The sequence below is a fragment of the Zonotrichia albicollis genome, chromosome 3, assembly GCF_047830755.1.
Source record: "Zonotrichia albicollis isolate bZonAlb1 chromosome 3, bZonAlb1.hap1, whole genome shotgun sequence".
Lineage (NCBI taxonomy): Eukaryota > Metazoa > Chordata > Aves > Passeriformes > Passerellidae > Zonotrichia > Zonotrichia albicollis.
The window spans coordinates 106,179,167-106,197,947 of record NC_133821.1 but is presented as its reverse complement, the minus strand read 5'-3'; the positions used below and the strand labels follow the sequence as shown (position 1 = coordinate 106,197,947).

At 38.2% G+C, this 18,781-nt stretch overlaps 1 protein-coding gene across 1 annotated transcript in view; it reads left to right on the top strand.

Annotated features, from left to right (window-relative positions):
* CD109 (CD109 molecule) overlaps positions 1-18,781 on the top strand; it is a 65,589-nt gene that overhangs the window by 20,590 nt on the left and 26,218 nt on the right. The window contains exons 6-19 of the mRNA XM_014269973.3: positions 4,242-4,281; positions 4,743-4,827; positions 7,169-7,265; positions 8,299-8,434; positions 9,296-9,405; positions 11,148-11,387; positions 11,717-11,818; positions 11,909-11,971; positions 13,383-13,559; positions 14,410-14,562; positions 15,292-15,366; positions 15,833-15,893; positions 16,406-16,541; positions 17,316-17,433. Of these exons, the coding sequence (XP_014125448.3) occupies positions 4,242-4,281; positions 4,743-4,827; positions 7,169-7,265; positions 8,299-8,434; positions 9,296-9,405; positions 11,148-11,387; positions 11,717-11,818; positions 11,909-11,971; positions 13,383-13,559; positions 14,410-14,562; positions 15,292-15,366; positions 15,833-15,893; positions 16,406-16,541; positions 17,316-17,433 (1,593 nt within the window). The remainder of the gene's footprint in view (positions 1-4,241; positions 4,282-4,742; positions 4,828-7,168; positions 7,266-8,298; positions 8,435-9,295; positions 9,406-11,147; positions 11,388-11,716; positions 11,819-11,908; positions 11,972-13,382; positions 13,560-14,409; positions 14,563-15,291; positions 15,367-15,832; positions 15,894-16,405; positions 16,542-17,315; positions 17,434-18,781) is intronic.

Here is an 18,781-nt window from a genome sequence, read left to right as displayed (position 1 = left end):
ATGGCTATTCTTACAGTGCTTATCCTTTGGGAATAGAACAGTAACCCCAAGTCCCACACAGAAATAATTATGTTTACTTTCAGGCCCTTTTTTGTTTACAACTGCTCCGTTTTAATTTTCAAATTCCACATTGAATATAATGACAAAGCAATGTGCATTATTTCTACAGCAGTGCCAACAAATCTTCGTTGGCTAAGGGCATCATATGCATGATACTTTGACTACTGCAGTATTCACACTATTGGATTAGGTCTGCCTAGTGTGTTGTCTCACAGACTTATTTTTCTGAAAGTATGCCAACCATCAGATTATTGAAACCGGCAAAACACCTTGCAGAATAAAGGAAAAGAACTTTGCTATTGGGAAACTCTACTTTATTCTCTTGGTTGCAAGGGAGTTTATGCTGTGAAATACAAGATCATATGGGATGGGATTGCGTTTGAACATGGAGTTGTGTTGGTGATATTGTGGAGATTTAATGGGTGTTCAGTGAAAGCTGCTGAGCGACTGGATCCCTCCTCGTGGATATTCCTAGCTATTAACTGGGTATTCCTTTCTCTTCTGCAGCAGTTCTGCTGTTCAAGGGAGATGTGGGTTTTATTATGTCATATATAAAGTCACATAGATCCGCCAGTCTCTTCCTGATAAGAGAGGCCACTGAGAACTTGGATTTACTGCTAAGGAAAGCTTAGTGTATAACAGATATGTCTTCCTCTCCTTAACTAGTACTGCCAGCTCTGGCCCTGCATGGCTTCCAGCCAGCTAATGGATCTGTTGAGGCTTTAGGAACATCTTCATATGGCAAACCCAGACTGATCTATGCATGACTTAGCTATCCTGATGCCATGACTTGGGCTTTCTAGTTAAATAGCCAGCCTTTCTTTCTCAGTTTCCCTCTTGTCTTTAAAGAATTGTTAAGTGATTAAATAACATTTCCCTTCTCTTGATTACAGATCAGTTTCCAAGTGTACCGAGTCTTGATTTTTGGAAGAGCTTCCTCTGAATTCTGTTTTAAATCAGGTTTTGGCTGCTTGCTGCTGTTAAACATCCTGTAGTATTTTTAATAAAAGTTCAGGTGTTAGTACAGCTGTTCCAGGAAAACGCAAGACAGAGTAATTATGGTCTGGTTTCCAAGCCTCTACCTTGTATTTTAGTTGGATATCTTATATTTCCTGTTGCTGAAAGACTTCTAGTTGCTGAGTTTTTGTAGCATGCACCTCTAACCAGAAGTTGTTTCTAGTTAAATGGCATTTTGTAATCTAATTTATGGAAGTTGTTATGTATAAATTTATGATCAAATATGGAAGAGTAGTAATGTTTCAGGTGCAACAAGGTCTTTCCAAAATATTTTAAGAGTATTGCATTTTTTTAAAGCTTCAGCTATAAAGCAAACTTTCAGAATCAACTGGGAATGATTATATACTATACAGGTTGAGTTTTTTAGCTTTTGAGGTTTAATACATGTTGCAGTGTATCCACAGCAAATTCTGTCATGTTTTATGCTAGATTAGTTATGGATTTCACATTTGGTGTGTTAAGTTTAATGTTGTATAAATAATTGCTTAAAAATGTGTCACACTTCTTCAAAATCAGACTGTACATAAAGCCTTTGGCATTGCCTGAGTGTTCAGTAGCTTGAAAATGTGCACAGATATTCAATCAGGATCTGCTTGTGTAGATAGTGGTGACACTGGTGGGACGCTGACTGGTTTTTGGAGACTGTGCTATTGAATTTGAACAGAATTTCATTTTGGGGTTTGTTTCTTGCATGTGCAGACAAAGCATGGAAGTGATCATGAAGTGCTTCTGTTAGTTCTGTCTAGACAAAAATCTGTTTTATTGAGCTTCAGAGCCAAGGCGGAAGAGTGCTCCTGACAGGACCTGTGAGACAGTGAGGTAGCCCAGGAATGCAGCTGGTGCCAGCGCTGTGCTTTTCCAGGGCAAAGCCCTGGACCGCTCCCAGAGTCCTTCTCCATGCTCCAACAGCAATGCATGTCAATGTCAGAAACAAATAGGAAAATGGACACAGATGAGATTGATTTCAGGGACTTTCAGTTGCCAAAGAAGAAAAAAAATCTGTGGGGAATGGCTCCTGTGACCTCAGTTTCATTGGATCAGACCCAATGAATTAAAACAGGAGAGTTCAGCACAGCAGAGCAGAATCTAGACTGTAGTTAGGGATTCTTGGATGTCAGGATACACAGCATCTAAGGCTTCCCTGCAGAAAGGCTTATCCTCATCATACCAGAACACCTCTTTGGATCTCTTTTTGGCACAATTTTCTTACTCTGGGCGGTTGGCACAGAATGCAGTAGGTGTTCTGCAGTTTAAGAAATGCTGATTTAGAGCAAAATGTTGTTAGTCTGGAAGGGTGAGTGTAGCTAAGAAGCAGGAGAAGGCATGGAAAACAAAACCTGCACTAGAATGAAGTTGCTCTGGGAAAAATGGAATAGGCGTGGTGTTGTTTTCCTGTCCTAAAGAAAACCTCTAAAAATCTCTCTTGGGTTGTACATATATAATTAACTGACTAACTGCTTGTCTCAAAAGCTACTGTTCCTGGAAACTGGTTTAACAACTTCCACATCAGTATATTTGAACAATATTTGCCAGAGAGACAGCCTTGCCCTAATGAACTAAAATGATTGAGTGGTTGAAGTGCTGTTACTTGTTCTACTTCAGACCAGCTTGGCTAAAAAATGTGTTAGTGGAAAATCTGGCTTGGTATTCACATCATCAAGATGACCAAGTAGGGTCTTTGCCTTTCCCTGAGCTATCAAGCACAACTTGATTTCTGTCACAAAGCTTGTCACTTTAGAGAAGATGCAGCCAGGAGTACTAGCCTTGCTGTAATCTGTTTTCTACTACTTACAGTTATCTTAGTTTTTAATTGTAGTTTTAAAAATTTTATTTTTACTTCTAAGATGATGGGAAACAATATTTCATATTCAAGGAAGATGCTTTTTAACTGTGCTGTCTGGGGTAACATTTTGTTCAGGGTTTGCTTTATGGCAAGGATCACGTACATAGTATTGAAAGTAAAAGCTGTACAGAGAGCAAGAAGTGAGGTGAATTCACTGCAGGACATTTCCCTAAGACGTGTTCCTAAGACTACCTGATAGTAATCTGATTGTGGGCTGATTTATGCCTGTCAGTGCTGTAGCATTTTGTCTTGCAAATATTATTATTTGCACAAATGTTGTGAAAGTTGATAATTCTGCATGCATATTTTCAGACATAGCCATATAAAGATGATCGGTGCCTTGATCATCAAATTGGCAGCAATCTAATTTTTACTTTGATGGGAGTATTTTGCTAGGAGATGTGTAAATACACATACGTAAAGGGCTTGGTCTGAGGTGCTTAACTTGCAAGGTTGTTGATCAGGTAACAAAAGTTTGTAATTGTTTCCATTTTAGGTCCTGGTCCTAGGGTTTTTACCATAGGAGTTCTCAGCTTATCCTCTCTTGCTACAAAGACTCATTCCTATCTTACGCATCTTGATCTCACCTGACAAATGGTTATCCGTTTTCATTTTTCTTTTCCCTCCTGGAGGAAATGAGTAAAAAATGTAGAAAAATAGGAAAATAGAAGAGAACACAAGTAACAGCAAATTATGTAGTTCCTTGATTTCTTTCCTTGATTTTAAGTAACAAATAACTGAAACAAGAAGATACAACACAAGGGTGTCTCTGATGAAGTAAGTATGGCTGTGGACTGTAACAAAACTGCAGCCACCTTCTGAGTAAGTGTACAATCACAAGATTATACAAGGTTTAGAAATAGTCTCATCCACTAGATAGACTCTGTAGGAGCCTCATGTTTGTAGAAGTTAATAAAAGATGTGCTAGCAAAGATGGTGCTGGTATGTCGGTCATGTTTTATCATGATGACTGTGACTACTTACACTAGGTAGTTTTATGCTAGTTAGCTCAAGTATTCAGTTTTTTAGTACAGAAACCAGGCATATATAGACAGATGTCTGCAGACTGGAAGCTTCACAAGCTGTTCATGATAAATACTTAAAGTCTGCTTCACATGAGCTTCTGTGTCCTTCTGCTCTGTAAATATGTACTACTGGTCTCTAGAGGAGCTGATAGTGATTGAGCCATGATTTAAAATCACACCATGTCAGAAATTGTAGTTTAACTTGAATATGGGTGGGATTTGGCCAAGAAGGTATGTTAAATTTACTAATCTAACCAAAATTGTATGTATTTTCTCATATGAATTTTTTTCAATAGGGTCAAGTTCATTATCAAAGATTTAAAGTGATGGAATATGGTAAGTGTTATTTAGTAGTGACCAAAATCAGTAGTGATTCTCCATTAATTTATACTGGCTTCCCTTGTCTGGCATGAACATTTTAAATACTCACAGAAAGTTAAATTTCCAAATCTTTGGCTTCTCTGAGACTGACAATCTTATCAGCTGCCCTGTTTATCTTTGGTAGTTTTAATGATCCCAGATTACCTGGTTGGGAAGCTTGCTGATGAATTCTGTAAAGGCTGAACAAGCTAAATGTTTTATATTTCAGACTTAGAGGCTTCTATGCAGACTGTTTTTATGATGCTTTTTTCTCCTTTCAACAAAAAGTCGTAGTCTGGCAATTGGCTTAAAAATACATCTTACCTTTTATTAGGAAACTTAGGAAGCTAATAGTGTTTATTAAATTACATGTTCTACCCTTGTAACTTAAGAAATATTCCTTCTGTGAATTTAATGCTTCTTGTAATTTTTTTTAGTTTTACCAAAATTTGATGTCCTAATAACAACACCCTTGTACTACTCTTTGAGAGATGAAGATGTAACTGGTGTTGTCTCTGCAAAGTAAGTAAATCGCTGATACTGTTGTCACCTTCACTCTTCAAGAAACTTATTGTGGTTCTTTAAGTGTCAAAGTAAAAATGAGAATGCTAATAAAGCCCCATCTATTCAAAATTAGTTGGCTAGTATCTGTTTCTACTTGCTGGATTTTGTTGTAACAAGATTTAGTAGATTTTCAGACTTCTAGTAAGTTCTTTTGGTCTGGTAAATATAGTTCTAGACTACAGCTATACATTTTCAGCTACCTTACTTGAAAATTTCTTAAGTTTCTTCCTTGTAATATGTGTTTTGATTTTTTTTTGTTCTTATGGTTTTTATATTCTTTTACGGTACTCTCCAATTTACCATGTGCAGGTCTGTAGGTACAGTGGCTGTATTTTATTAGACCACTTGGAAAATTAGGCAGACTTCTATGAACATCCTCCTTGTTCCAGTAAATCAGCATTGCAGATTTCAAGCCTAGGTATCTTGTATCAAAATACCAATAGCTACAAATAGGTAAAGAATGAAAAGTTCTTGAGAAATTCAGAAGAGACTTCAGTGTAGACTCCTGTGTAGATAATATTTTATTTTTCAGCTGAGAAAATATCTAGACAAAAAAATTACTATGCATTAATCTCAGAAATTAATTTTATTTTTGAAGATGAGAGCCAGATAGAGCTACCTGATAGATCCATCCAAGAAGACCGAAATAAGTGTCTTTTGTGGGTTATTTAATGCCTTAAAATACATACCTTCTGAAGAAGCACTCAGTTTACAAATGGAATACAGAAATCATTGTTTAACAGGCTATTTAAATGTTTGGACTTTGAGGAAACACTTCCTTCTGTAGAGTGCATGCAAGCTGATATTATAAACTATCAATGCCAGCTTGGATGGGGCCCTGAGCAACCTGATCTAGTGGGTGGCATCCCTGTACATGGCAAGGGGGTTGGAAATATATGACCCTTAAGATCCTTTCCATCTCAAACCATTTTATGATTCTCTGACTCTCCTAAGGGGCAATTAAAAAAAGTTTTCCTCATTTTTTTTCCCCCGTTCTACTTTGCTTTTGGAATTCATTATATTCTAGCTAATATTTGATTTCTTAGGCTGTTTTGGTATTCCCCAGGACACTTGAACCTTTCATTTGGTATACTCATATGGTGTTTGAAAGTGTACCTGTTTGCTGCAATAAATTCATACTTGGACACCAGTGAAGCATCTGAGGTTGAATCCTAGCAGTGGCAAAGTTTTACTGATACATTGTAATTATTTGTAGAGAATGACTTGATTCCTGATGACTGTTTTTTTAGAGACATAATGCTTCTTTATACAACCTGTAGATGTCATAAAGCCCATTTTCTTCTCTGGAGTATTATTAGATCAAGTTAAGTACAGGGATGCTGCTCAATGGCAGCATAATTTCAAGGTTAATGGCAGCTTATTACTGTAATTAATAATAAGGTCTGCTTAGACTGAGTTTAAATGCCAGACCGTGTTATCAGAGTTGTTCCTGTAACTATGCTGTTTGATTTTTCTTTCTTTCTGCTTTTCAGCTTTGATATTACTTAAGTGGCTGCATATTGATTTAAAGTACTTAAAAGTTACCACACCTACATGTATTACTGCTGAGGACTAGAATGATTTTAGGTGTCCTGTCTGTCCTCATATCATTCCTCCCCTCCTTCACTTCTCTGTCTCAATCTGATAATGTTGTGATTTCTCTTAAGTATAACTTGGAAGCATTTATACAAAATTTTGTTTTATTGCTTAGTGGCTGCAGGTTGCAATTGTCATCCTAAGAAGGGAGTATGTTACAGTTTTCAGATTTGCCATAGCTGGACATTGTTTGCAATGATTTCTTGAGACTATGATTACTAAATAAGTAGTAATAATTATGACCAAATGTCTAGAGATATCTCATTTTGGGTTTGCAATATTTGGTAAGCAAAATACTTACACTTCCCACATCCCATTTTAACTCTACTGCATATTAGTTATGATGATGCATCAGTGTTCTGTTCAATAAGAACAGAATTGTTCTTCTAATTGCTTTCAGTGTTCAGCTTAGTATAGTTAACTTTTGTACATCATACAGCCCATAATAATTTTAATAGGCTTGTAGAGCTTGTTTAATGGAAAGAGCAGCACTGTGTATCTTCTCCAGGTTTTAGGTTTCCAGCTTTGATGTTGCTAAACTGGTGTCAGTATGGCAAACTCCATGTTTTGGAGTAGAAATGTGTTCTGCCCATATCTGAGGCCAGAGAATAAGATTTTAGTAGGATCTTGTGCCTTGAGAGCTCTTCAGGAGCCCAAGTCCTGGAGGGTGGTGTGTTGTTTGACTTTGCCTGATATGTTTCAGGTACACGTATGGAAAGCCAGTAAAGGGAACTGTAACAATCACTTGCCTTTCTGTTTCTTACTGGACAAACAAGAGAAATATAACAACAACAATGGAGGTGAGTAATCTCTTAGTAGCTTCTTTAAGTCTCTGTCCTGTTGTTGGTTAAGTGATGCTTGGAATCATTCCTGAGTGCCAAGCTGAAGAGTGTTAAACTCTCTTTAATTTCCAGCATAAAGCTTCTACATTCAGACTGCTTGGTGGGAATGACACTTGGCACCTGTGCTCCCTTTACTTGTGCCTGGAGGCTATTTTGGAGTGTACCAACTGACCCAGGTAGAAAGATTTTCCAGGAGCTTCATAGGTGCTGGAGGACCCATGCTCAGGAATGCTCCCTGGCCCTGTGTCTGCCCCTGCACACTGAGCTCAGTGTCACAAGGCTGGAGGAGAACACTCCAGTTGTCTGGGTGGAGCTCTAGCATGGTAGAAACCAAAGCATTTTGCCTACTAATTGCCAGCAATTACATTTGAGCTACTGCACTAATTGTAACCTGAAGCATGAAATTTAAAAAGACACACAGTTTCAATCTGAAGGCTTAAAAGAGGTGATAGATTGGTTGCATTCTCTTTGCAAAATCAGACATTTTACTTTTAAGATGTGGACTGTTAAAAAAGGTTAAATTTTTGCTACATTAAGTGACTGTAATTTTATGTTTGCTCACTTCAGCCACCGTCTGACTTCAGTGCCTTCAGCAGCACTTAGTCTGCAGAAACTCTGAGCTCAGATGCTGAATAGGGTATACCCCTCTCCTCAGGGAGAAACTCATTCATTCTATTTTGCTGTAAAGCTTAGGTATGACTGTGCTAGCCATGTAGAAATGAATAATTCTAGAAATTAGGGAAAAAAAAGTAACTTTTTCCCTAAAGCATTGTTGCCTCTAAAATAGTAGTGAACTCCTACTGGATTTAATAAAAATGGTTGCTGACAGCAAAAAAATAAAGGGTCAGGGTTCATAATTTTCTGGTGTTCACACTCCAAAACTTGGTTGTGGAGAGAGCTACAGGACTTAACTAGAAATAAGCTACAGTAGACAGAAAGGTGTCCTTTTCTGGCTTTTCTGGCTCAGCAGTTATTTTTTCCTGTGTTGCAGATAAATGGATCTGTGAATGTAACCTGTAACAAGCTGATGTTGCAAAACTTGAATGCAGAGCAGTCGTGGCACCACGGTGGCGGCGATTACACGGAGCCGATCGAAATGATCGCGGTGGTGACCGAGTCACTCACAGGTGTGCGAGTGGGAGCTCTTCTGTCAGAAATCCAGCATGCCTTGCTGCTCTGAGCAACAGCTTGGAGCTCTGGAAAAGTATCATGTGCTGGTCTCAGCTCAAACCATCCACATTCAAATATATTATCTGAATGTTGCTTGCCTAGAAATTTAATAGTTTAACCAGCTGTTAACTCAGTAGAATAGAGTTCTGTGCTAAATGATTTATTAAATAACCAAGAAACACATTCTGATAGGAGCTTGAAGTCAGTGACTGATCATTTTTGATGAGAAGAGCAGGCATAAAGAATCGCTAGCATTAGCCTGAATTTTACAATCTTAACTTTAATCATAAATTTAGCTGACATTGTGTGTTTGTAAGCCACATTAGTAGAAAGAGTTTCCTGGTCCTAGCTTGTCCACAGTGTAGCCTCTTCTAGGTGGACTGATTTGCAAACTGAGGATTTTTTGTGAGTCCTTGTTCCACTGCACCTTGCCCGTTAGAAAAAAAAATATAAATCATGCGTACAAAATGTATGCCTGTCCCAGAAACTAGGTTTCATTACAGACTTTCTGTAGAAACCCCAGCAAGGTGAAGCTGGCTGATTTGGGATTTAATAAGTTTCTTCCTTGTATCATTCTGGCATAGTCTGTGTGAGCGGAGCCCTGTGTGATATATCTTATATTGCATTGTGGCAGACAGTACCAGTGTATATGCCAGCTTTGTACTGATGCTGAGCTAGAAGGATGAAGAATGATAGGAGTTCAAATGGTGGAAAATATGATAGAACTATTTCAAAGTCATGGGCAGTAAATTGTATAGCTGCTAAAGTAATATATGTGTTAAATGCATGTTGTCTAAACACATACAATTATTCAACAGGAATCTCCCAAAATTCAAGTACCATCATATTTCCAAAGCAAAGTGACTATTTTATTGAATTTCTGGACTACACTAGAGTTATAAAGCCTTCTCTGAACTTCATAGCAACTGTAAGTTCTTTTGTTTGATGATCATCTGTGGATAAACAAATGTGACTTCTCCTCCATGCTTAGATAGCAAAGATTGCCTTGGATTTTTAAGTGTAATTTACAGATTTATTTTCAAATTCTCTCTTTTTTTCACAATACATATCAGCAAACACTAAAATTAGAGGCATTGCCTCCAATTGCTCTAGAAAAGGGTAAGTGGCAGGGAATGCTGTAATCTTGGCAGAATATATTTGTGTGTAGTTTATCAGCATTCTTGTGGAAGAGAAATTTTCCCTAGCTGTTTTTTTTGACTGTACTTTAAATCAACAGATTAGTTATTAAGTTTCAAACCTCTTTATAGTATAGATTTGTATATCTAACTAAGTAACTATATATATATCTATACATACACACAAATATATACTTTATATAGTGAATTTGTATATTTGAACAGCTTTTACTTAATTCAGTTAAAACTCATCAAGCCACATTGCTTTCAAGCTAAAATGATGTTTCTGCCTTCTGTCCTGTCCTTTTCATGCCAGCTGCAGTCCACTCCTAGAAATATTTTGCGTTCCTCATTCTGTCCCTCAACTGCACTCAGTATTTCCACATTTTGCAGAGGTTGCATATTGTATCACTGCATTTTCCTTGAAAAAGGGAGTGAATTTTACAATTCTTGAGCCTTTACTATATAGAAATGTGACCTAAATAGCAGTGATTTAGGCTGTCTATTCTCTTCCAGAGTGGATTGGCTCAAGACATAGCTTTATGCTAGCCTGATCATTTGGGCTTTTTGTTTTTGTGCTTTTCATTTTCCTTGCCAGCACCTCAGTTTGAATCCACCTGTTTTTTAGTCCTCTTCCAAAGATGAACTAAGTGAGAGAGAGCTGAAGCATCTGGCAATTCTTGCAGCTGGCAGACAGGGAGGTTTCAGTTGTGCTGCCAAAGAAGTGTGAATGAACAGCTGCTGCTGTTACTAAAAAGTGGATATCTTACATAAAGAGCAAATACTCTTCAGAGAGAGAACAGGGAAATAGGGGCTGAGGGGGAGTGGTAATGCAGTGACATCTATGGGCTGAAAAAGAAAAAGGAAACATTAGTTCAGTGCTTTTAAATACAAAAGTTGATTTTTATGTCATGTATAATGCAGAATGAGAATGATTTTACTGGATGAAAATCTGCTTGAATGTGGGAATGAAGGTTTTAAGTTGTAATGCTGATTGATGTATGATGGAGTGAAGATGTTGCACACTGTCAATTTTGGGCCTCGTTTCAGTCTTCAGCTCATTTGATGAATTCATAAAAACATCCAACTCAGCACCATCTCTGCTCATGTGACTCATTTTCCCACATTATGTAAATGTTAGGTTGCCCTTTCTTGTGGTGATGAAGTGCAAGTGATAAAATTAAGTATTCAGACTGTAGGTAGGATATGTATCATTTACTTGAGACACAAACATTTTCAACTAGAAGAGTAATTGGGAGAGCAGAAATGCAAAATGTCTCCTTTCAGTTCCATCTACTTTGCTTTTACTCTTTTTTTATTCCCTGGAGTTATGAATAATTTTTTTCTTGCCTGACTTACCTACTTGCAGTGCTTACTAGGGAACATAAATAAAGCTATTGATGTGTGAGAAACCTGAGGATGCATTTTTTTAATGTGATGTGAGTGCAAATCTATTGTTATATACTATGTGTTGTGCACTTTAGCTTTACCCTGTTTGATGTGTTGGATAAGTGTTTTGTTTCTTTTTGTTTAGCTAAAGGTGTCACGTTCTGATAGCAGCCAGCTGACAGCTGAAGAGAGGCAGAATCTTGTAACAATCACTGCACAAGAGTCAGACCTGCTTTTCCATCACTCTTCACTTTCTCACCTGGAAAATGAGGCAACAGAGGAGAGAAATCTGACAGTCCACGTCCTGAACTACACAGTTCCAGAAAATGGAATAATTGATGTTGAGTTTCCAATCCTGTCTGCTACAAAAACTCTGAGAGTTCAGGTACTGCTTTGTAACATGTTGCTTTGGAGTGTTGGCACACTAAATTGCCTGGGCTGGGATCACTGATGTGCTGTCCTGCTATCTGCAACAGCTGACCTGTCACCTATTGTTATTTTTATTACTTCATGTTCCAGCTGGAAAGAAAGTGAAAGATCCTCTCAAATGGGATTTAACAATTGCACTATGATATCAAAGGAAAAAACCCCAGATACCCAAAGCGTAAAGTGGACTTTTGCTAAGGCTGCCATGCTCTTGTAAGCTGTACCACAAAAATGAACACCACAGATTTTGCTGTTTTGTTAAGAGGGTTTTTTTGCACTGTCTTGCAGGCAGAGTTTCTCAGCAGTAAGACTGACATAGGTGTTTATGATGTGTTCAGCTCCCCCAGTCAGACTTATCTGCAGGTTAAAACAAAGAGCCAGGATATAAAGGTACAGTCTGAGACAAAACTTGCCACAATTAAAGTCTAGTTACGTATGATTTTTCCATACTCATCCATATGAATTGTGTGCTTTTCCTAGGCTGGGAAGACTTTTGAGCTGAGTGTTGCAAGCAACAAGCCAGTGAGAGAGTATCACTATCTGGTAAGTTACAGGCTTTACAAATGAGGACAGTCCAAGGTGACCTTTACCAGCTTGAGAAATACTCCAGTGAGTGGAATGTGTTTAAACATTTGAGATTTGGCATTTTTTAATTGTGCTTTGTGGAAGAGAAGGCCCACAAACTTCCTTTCCACCAGAGGGTCCTTTCTGAAAGGGAACTCTATTATTCTACCTGGGAGGAATGCCCCTGGCACTGTAAGGAAGCCTTCTCTCACCTGGGTGTTGGGTTATCTCTGACAGCAGATGTGAGACAAAGCACTACTGTGAGAGCAATAGTGTCTGACTGTGCAGAGCATCTGCAATGGGAGAAGGGACAAGGACATCCCAGGGGCAGCCCAGGCTTGGCTTTGTCAGCAGGTCCTGCAGGGGCAGGTGGAAGCAGGGGCCTGGTGGATCCTGTGTGCAGATTCAGGAGTGTCAGGCTGAGCCTGTGGGTGCAGTGGGAAAAGAGCTGCCTGCTGAGGAAACAGATGCTTGAGTGGTCAGAGGGGCATTTTAACAAGGGAGATTCATAGGAAGCACTTTAAAATAAATGAGTCTTGAGTAGTGGCTTAGTTGCTCAGCTGCTCTACTGTATCTTGAAGGATCAGGCAGATTTATTATATATGCTATTGTAAGTTTCCCATCCTGTCTTTAACACATGCCTGTCATTTTCACAGTCTGCATCTTAGTGCCCATGGTAGCTAGGATTCTTTTTCTTTCACAGACTTTAACAGTAAACTGAATTAGGAAAACCATATAAAATTTGAGCATTCATATGTATTTTCTAAACTAGAAATACTCTCTAGAAGCTTTGAAATAAATCAGGTCCATGCAACCAAAGGCAGGGAACTGCCCTTCATCTCTCTGTCTTCATTAGTAAGTGTATGATCCAGGAGAAAAATTTAGAGTGAAAAAATTGAAAACTAGGTATTAGGGGTAGCTTCAGACTAGCTCTAATCTGATCTGTTCAAATGAATGTCTACTTTTAACTGGAGCACATGACTAGACCCCCAGTTCACACTTTCCATGAGGCAAACCAGGTGTTCTAAGTAGTTCTGGAGGTTTGCTTTCAAAACTTTGTGCCTGATCCAAACTAAAATGCTGTTACAGATAACCCATGTGAGCCAGCTCTCTTACTGTTGTATATTTATGTTCTTATACCATATATGTGTGCTTGGTGTAGTTCTTTACTTGTCCGTAGTGATACAGGAATTAAAACATGAGGAAAAAATCTATTATTTAAATATTACAACAGATACCATGCCTATTTTCACAGAACTGGTCTACGAGTTAGTGGAAAAAATAATGAATCACAGCTATGTGTCTCTTCTTTAGCAGCCACTTGTAGAACCAATTGCTGATGACATTGAGGATACCAATAGTTTGAGTGTTTGATTTTTTTCTCTTTCAGGTATTATCTAAGGAACAAATTATGGCTTTTGGCACAAAATCCACAAAAACATTTACTTTAACAGCAGAAAATTCCTGGGCTCCTTTGATATCTATACTTGTGTTCTACATAGATGAACTTGGAGTGGTCGTAAATGATGCTCTCACTGTCCCCATCCAGCCTGCTTTGGATGACAAGGTAATTGTATTGAACTTGAGTCCGAGACCATGGTTTTTTCTTTTAGATCATAGGATAGTAAATGCAAAAAAAATTTCATTGAGGATCTAACCTGATGTTTGTGCAAGCCTTTAGAAAGACTTTTGATGATACCAGTGCAGTTAGGATCCAGTTTTTGTGCATTTGAGAGTCCTTTCTATTGTTGCTGTGTTTTCCACATAAACAAATGCCCAGCATCTCCTGGTGTTTTTAGTGGTTTGGTCAATTACTGAGCCAAGGGTTACTTTGGTCAATACAATGACAAGGTATCATATGTGCTATAAGGGTGGAATTCTAAAAGTTTATAAAGACTTTGTTCTACCCAGGCAGTTGTCACATTGGGACCAATGTTTGTTTGTGTTTCATGTGACTATCCACACTTTAATTCAAAAAAGTTTGAAGAAGTGTGGGAAATTTCAATTTCATCACTAAATTGATTTTTCCAGCTTGCTTACCAGGATGAAATTTGGTCCTATGTGCAAATTAAAGCTTCCCTATAACTTTTTATAGGTGAGACCATCCAAAGGCTGGATGGATTCAAATTCTTTCTCTGCTCTGGAGACTTTAACACTTATAACCAGAAATTGGTAGGGAGCCTGTTTGTCCTGCCACATGAAAAATGTCTCAATTTGCCTCATAAGTTATCCAAGTTACCAAAAGTCCTAGGAAAAAGACTCTCAGAGGTCCCAGTGTCCCAAAGGTTATAGGAAAAACAAATCCAGAGTCTTAATTATAGCCAAATAATCTAAAAAAACTACTTCCTTGGAGTTGTTAACAGCTGTAAATATCACTGTAGAATTTAAATCATTGCTGTGTTTCACTTTTTTTCTAGATTAAAATCTCTTGGAGCAGAGATAAGGCCAAGCCATCTGAGAAAGTCTCCCTTAAAATCAGTACAACAGAGCCAGGATCAGTAATTGGAATCTCAGTTGTTGATAAAAGTGCAAAGCTTCTGGGAGAAAGTAGTGACATAACAGAAGAATCTGTAAGTATATGGGAAAAAGAGGTTGTCATTATTGTGTGTATGAAAGATGTATGTTTGTGGAAATGTTACAGATTGTATGTTGAACTAGTAATGTTCTTTGAGCATGGTTTTTAGCCTGTAATTATGAAATTTTTTTTTTTTACTTTTGCAAGTCACATGAGTGGTGGAGACTGTAAAGCTTAAGAGGTAATAGGCACAGCATTTCCAGTTCCAGTCAATACTTCATTGTTTCACTGGATAAATTGTTAAATACTTTCTTCTTTCAGAATAGACAATGTCAGAAAAAAACCCCTAATGATTTGTTCTTTGTGCTATTTAAAATTAATAATATAAAATAAAGATTTTTTTCCTTGGGAGGGCAGAATAAATTATTCATATGTTTAAATTACCTTTGCTTGCAGAAGATCAACTGCATTTACAGTTTGAAAGAGCTTACAATATATATCATTCCTAAGGTGCTCAAAGGACATGGCCTAAATGCCATAAAATATCAATGGGTTGTAGGCTCTATTCCAGGCTTATATACAGTCTTGGTCACTCTTCCATTAACCATAAGCCCACTACAACTAACCCCCTTCATCCTGTCACAGATTATTTTCTCTTTGGCATGAGAGCTAAGCAACCCACAACTTGTGGTGCAGCTGTATGAATTAGCAACAGTGAAAGTTCTTAAAATGTGATCTGGCATTCAGTCTGTGGATGATTTTGGTTGTTTTTTTTTTTTCTTAGATCCTCCATGAGCTCAATTTATACAGCACAGTGCAATATTTCCCCCTGGTCAGAGGTTCTTTTGGTGTATTTCAGGTACTGTTTGTTTTTCATAATGCTAGGCTGTTGGTTTTTTTACTGCTTAGTGATTTGAACGTCACTTGCTAGAAAAAAGTAAAATTTCTAACTTTTGCAGCTATATACAATGTAATGTTTTCATGGCTTATATGAGTTTCAAGTTGTGAATCTTGTCAATATGTGATACTCTGAATGCCAAGGAATGTATTTATTCCTCCTTCTTTATTTTTTATTTATACCTCCATAAATACAGGTTGCTTTATGCTTGATATAGTCTTCACTTTGAAAGGTTTTCAGTCATTATGACAATATTCAGACTCATATAATCTCAGTTTTTTAGGTTTCTGTGTATTATTTGCTTTAGTTTTATGCTTGCTTCATGACTTTATTTATTTAAAAAGTAAGAATAGAAAAAGAAAATAGATAAGCACTGTTGATGTCCTGAATGTCCTGTACTGAGATATATTGTATAAATTTTATCCAGAAATGCAGCCTTTGGGTATCAACTGATGCAGTTCTTGAGGAGGATAAGGAACATTTTCTTTGTAAGTAATACAACAAATGAAGCCAAATCTAATTTACTGAGTGGGGAAGGAGGTCCATGGGATAGGGCTCCTATTATGTCTTTTTACTGTGCTGCATACAGGTTGCATCCAGCCTTGAAAATCATTAGCATTTCAAAGGTTCAAGTCATACAAAATTCATGCAATCAGCATTTCAGAAATTGTCCTTTTTTACTGCAGTGATATTACCCCTAAAAGCCTGAAGATGAGTGGAGTTTTCATTTGCAGCCCCAGTTGATATATATTGCAGTGGTTTGTCATGTGTAGCCAAATTACACCAGTTTCATTCAACTCCACAGAGGCCATATAGAAATTTGTGTGAAACTTTTTTTATTCTTAAAATAAAAAATTCCTAGAGTCCCAAAGTAGTCTTATATGTAACAAAGCTATAGATTAGACTCCAAACAACATATTAATTTAACTTTTCTTATCTGTATTTATTTGAGCGTTCTAATGTGGATATTTGGAGTAGGACAGCATTTTTTATTTTGCAGATGGTGGAATGATACCTATAGAAGATGGTTTCGGTGATGATATGCCTGTATCTAAAAATGGACCTCCTGATTTCAGCAATCTCTATGTGAGGACACATTTTCCAGAGACTTGGCTTTGGATTGACACTAAAACAAGGTAAAAGTTAGAAGCAAAAGGAAAACAATTTGCACTTGCCTTTTTTTTTTTGGTAGGTTTCAGAAGAATTCTGCACCAGTGCTGAAGAACGCTGCTTAGAAATGTAGATTTATATTCTGCTACCACCTAGAGGCCACAAGTGAGATTGGAGATCGAAAAAATGAGGAATTGTACAACTGCACAAGAGAGGATTACGAGGCCTGACTGTAGGCCTAGGAGTTTCAGTAGAAGTTGGATAAAAATCCTGAAGACAAAAGGAATAAACTCTTACTTTTACAAATGGGGAGATAATGGATAGGGAGACCTAGCCTTTTTCTCTACAGTATATAAAAAGATGGTGGTTAGCCCAGAAAGGGATCTGAAAGGGAAATCTCTTGCTATCTGCACCTAATTCAGTGAATAGATCAAACTGTCAAGTGATCATGAAATCTGACCTGCATTGTGAAGAACAAATCTTGTATTATTTACAGCTGAGAAGTTCAGGAAGCAACCATCACCTGGGATTATTTTAAGCGACCTGTAAAAGTGGATTACATGTAATGTGATCCAGTGTAATTACCTTAAATTCATGTAATTTAAAATAATTTAAATTTTTAAAATAATTTTGATCCCATCACAGTATTTTTAAATGGTTAGAAAAGGAAAAATGGATAATGAGCAGCTTTTCTCTCCAGGAATGGACTTAATTTTTCATGCATTTTAAACATATATGTCCACATAATGATGTCTGTAAATGGATGGTTTTGAAAGTCTGCTCTCCCCTTTTGCCATCAGATCTGGCCCAGAAACCACAATGGATGCCATTGTGCCTGACACCATCACGTCCTGGGTAGCCAGTGCTTTTGTGGTCTCTGAGAGCGGCGGGCTCGGAGTGACGACTGCTCCGCTGGAGGTACCATCTCACCAGAGAGCTCTCCTCTAGGGCTGCTTACACTGCAGGCTCCTGCTGGACTCTGTCTTAGTTCTAACAGCAGCATATCCTTGTACTAATGAGGAGATTGAGAGCCTGTGTGTGTTCAAGCTGTAGAGAAAACATCACTGAAAACATCTGTGATACTGTATCTGCCTTCCCTTCCTGCTCTTCTGAGACTCCACACAGATATTTGGATGCCTGCTTCTGTTGGAGAGGTTTTTTTGTCAGAGTACTTCCAGGATTGTGCCCATTTCAGAATCTTTGTATGTAGGAGAGTGGAATGACTCTTTGGGAGCACTGTTCCATGTTTTCTTGGCTCTGCCCAGAGGGCAGTCTATGAGTTGGTAATGGATGCAGTGAGGTGTGCACAGACTGCCTGGGATGTGAGAGGCATTTCTCTGCTGCTCTGCTAACACTTATGGCCAATGCTTATCCCAGGAGGGAGAGCAGGAGGGGTGATTTAAGGCTAAATTTATCTGTCAAAAGCAGTCCTAGAGTAAACACAGGTACAACCTGCTCTGGGTAAACTTGCAGGGGACTTGGAGTAGATGTCATCCAGAGGTCTCTCCCAACACAACCATTCTGTGATAGGCGCCAAGTTTTGGGTGACTTAGCTTGAGGAGCAGAGTGGACACCGAGAGCTGGCATGGGATACCTAGCTCTCAGTGTCCACAAAGGAATTTGTTGCTCTCAAATTCCTGTGTCCTGAGGCTTTTTTCTTGCTTTCAAGTGTTTGAGGAGTTTAGCAATTTAAGCTAAATTCAGCAGCCCTTAGGTTAGATCTCTAACCTGAGGTTCCCAGTGAACAACTGCAGTTGTCCTAGGATCACTCTGTATTCAAGGAAACCACTACTTAGAGTTGTTTAGCCTGTTTAAAGTAGGAATTAGTTCTTGAAGTCTCATTTAGCTTGTATTTTACATACACAGAATAATCTGTCCATTCATCATGTAAAGATCCTAGAGAAACTATGTTCCTATCAGAGACAACTCCACTTCCATACCTGAGTTTAGAAAGGTTGAGACTGTGGTAGTGGGCTGTAAATTTCCATTCTGGTTCCTGGATTAGTGTAAGCATAGCCTGAAGGCAGCCAACTTACCCATTCAAGTTCTCATGCCCTCAAATTCTTGGGGAGGGGCAATTTTTGAGATCCAAGTGGAGATCTAGGTCCAGATTTCACAGTTGGCTGCTATACCAGACACAGAGCTTGTGCTTTGAACATCCTGATCTGAACTCCAGTATGGAATTTGGAGCCCAATCTGGATTTTGTGGCTAAGGCTCCTTTGAGACTGGAATCTTGATTCTTGTTTCTTTCACTTGGCTTGGCAG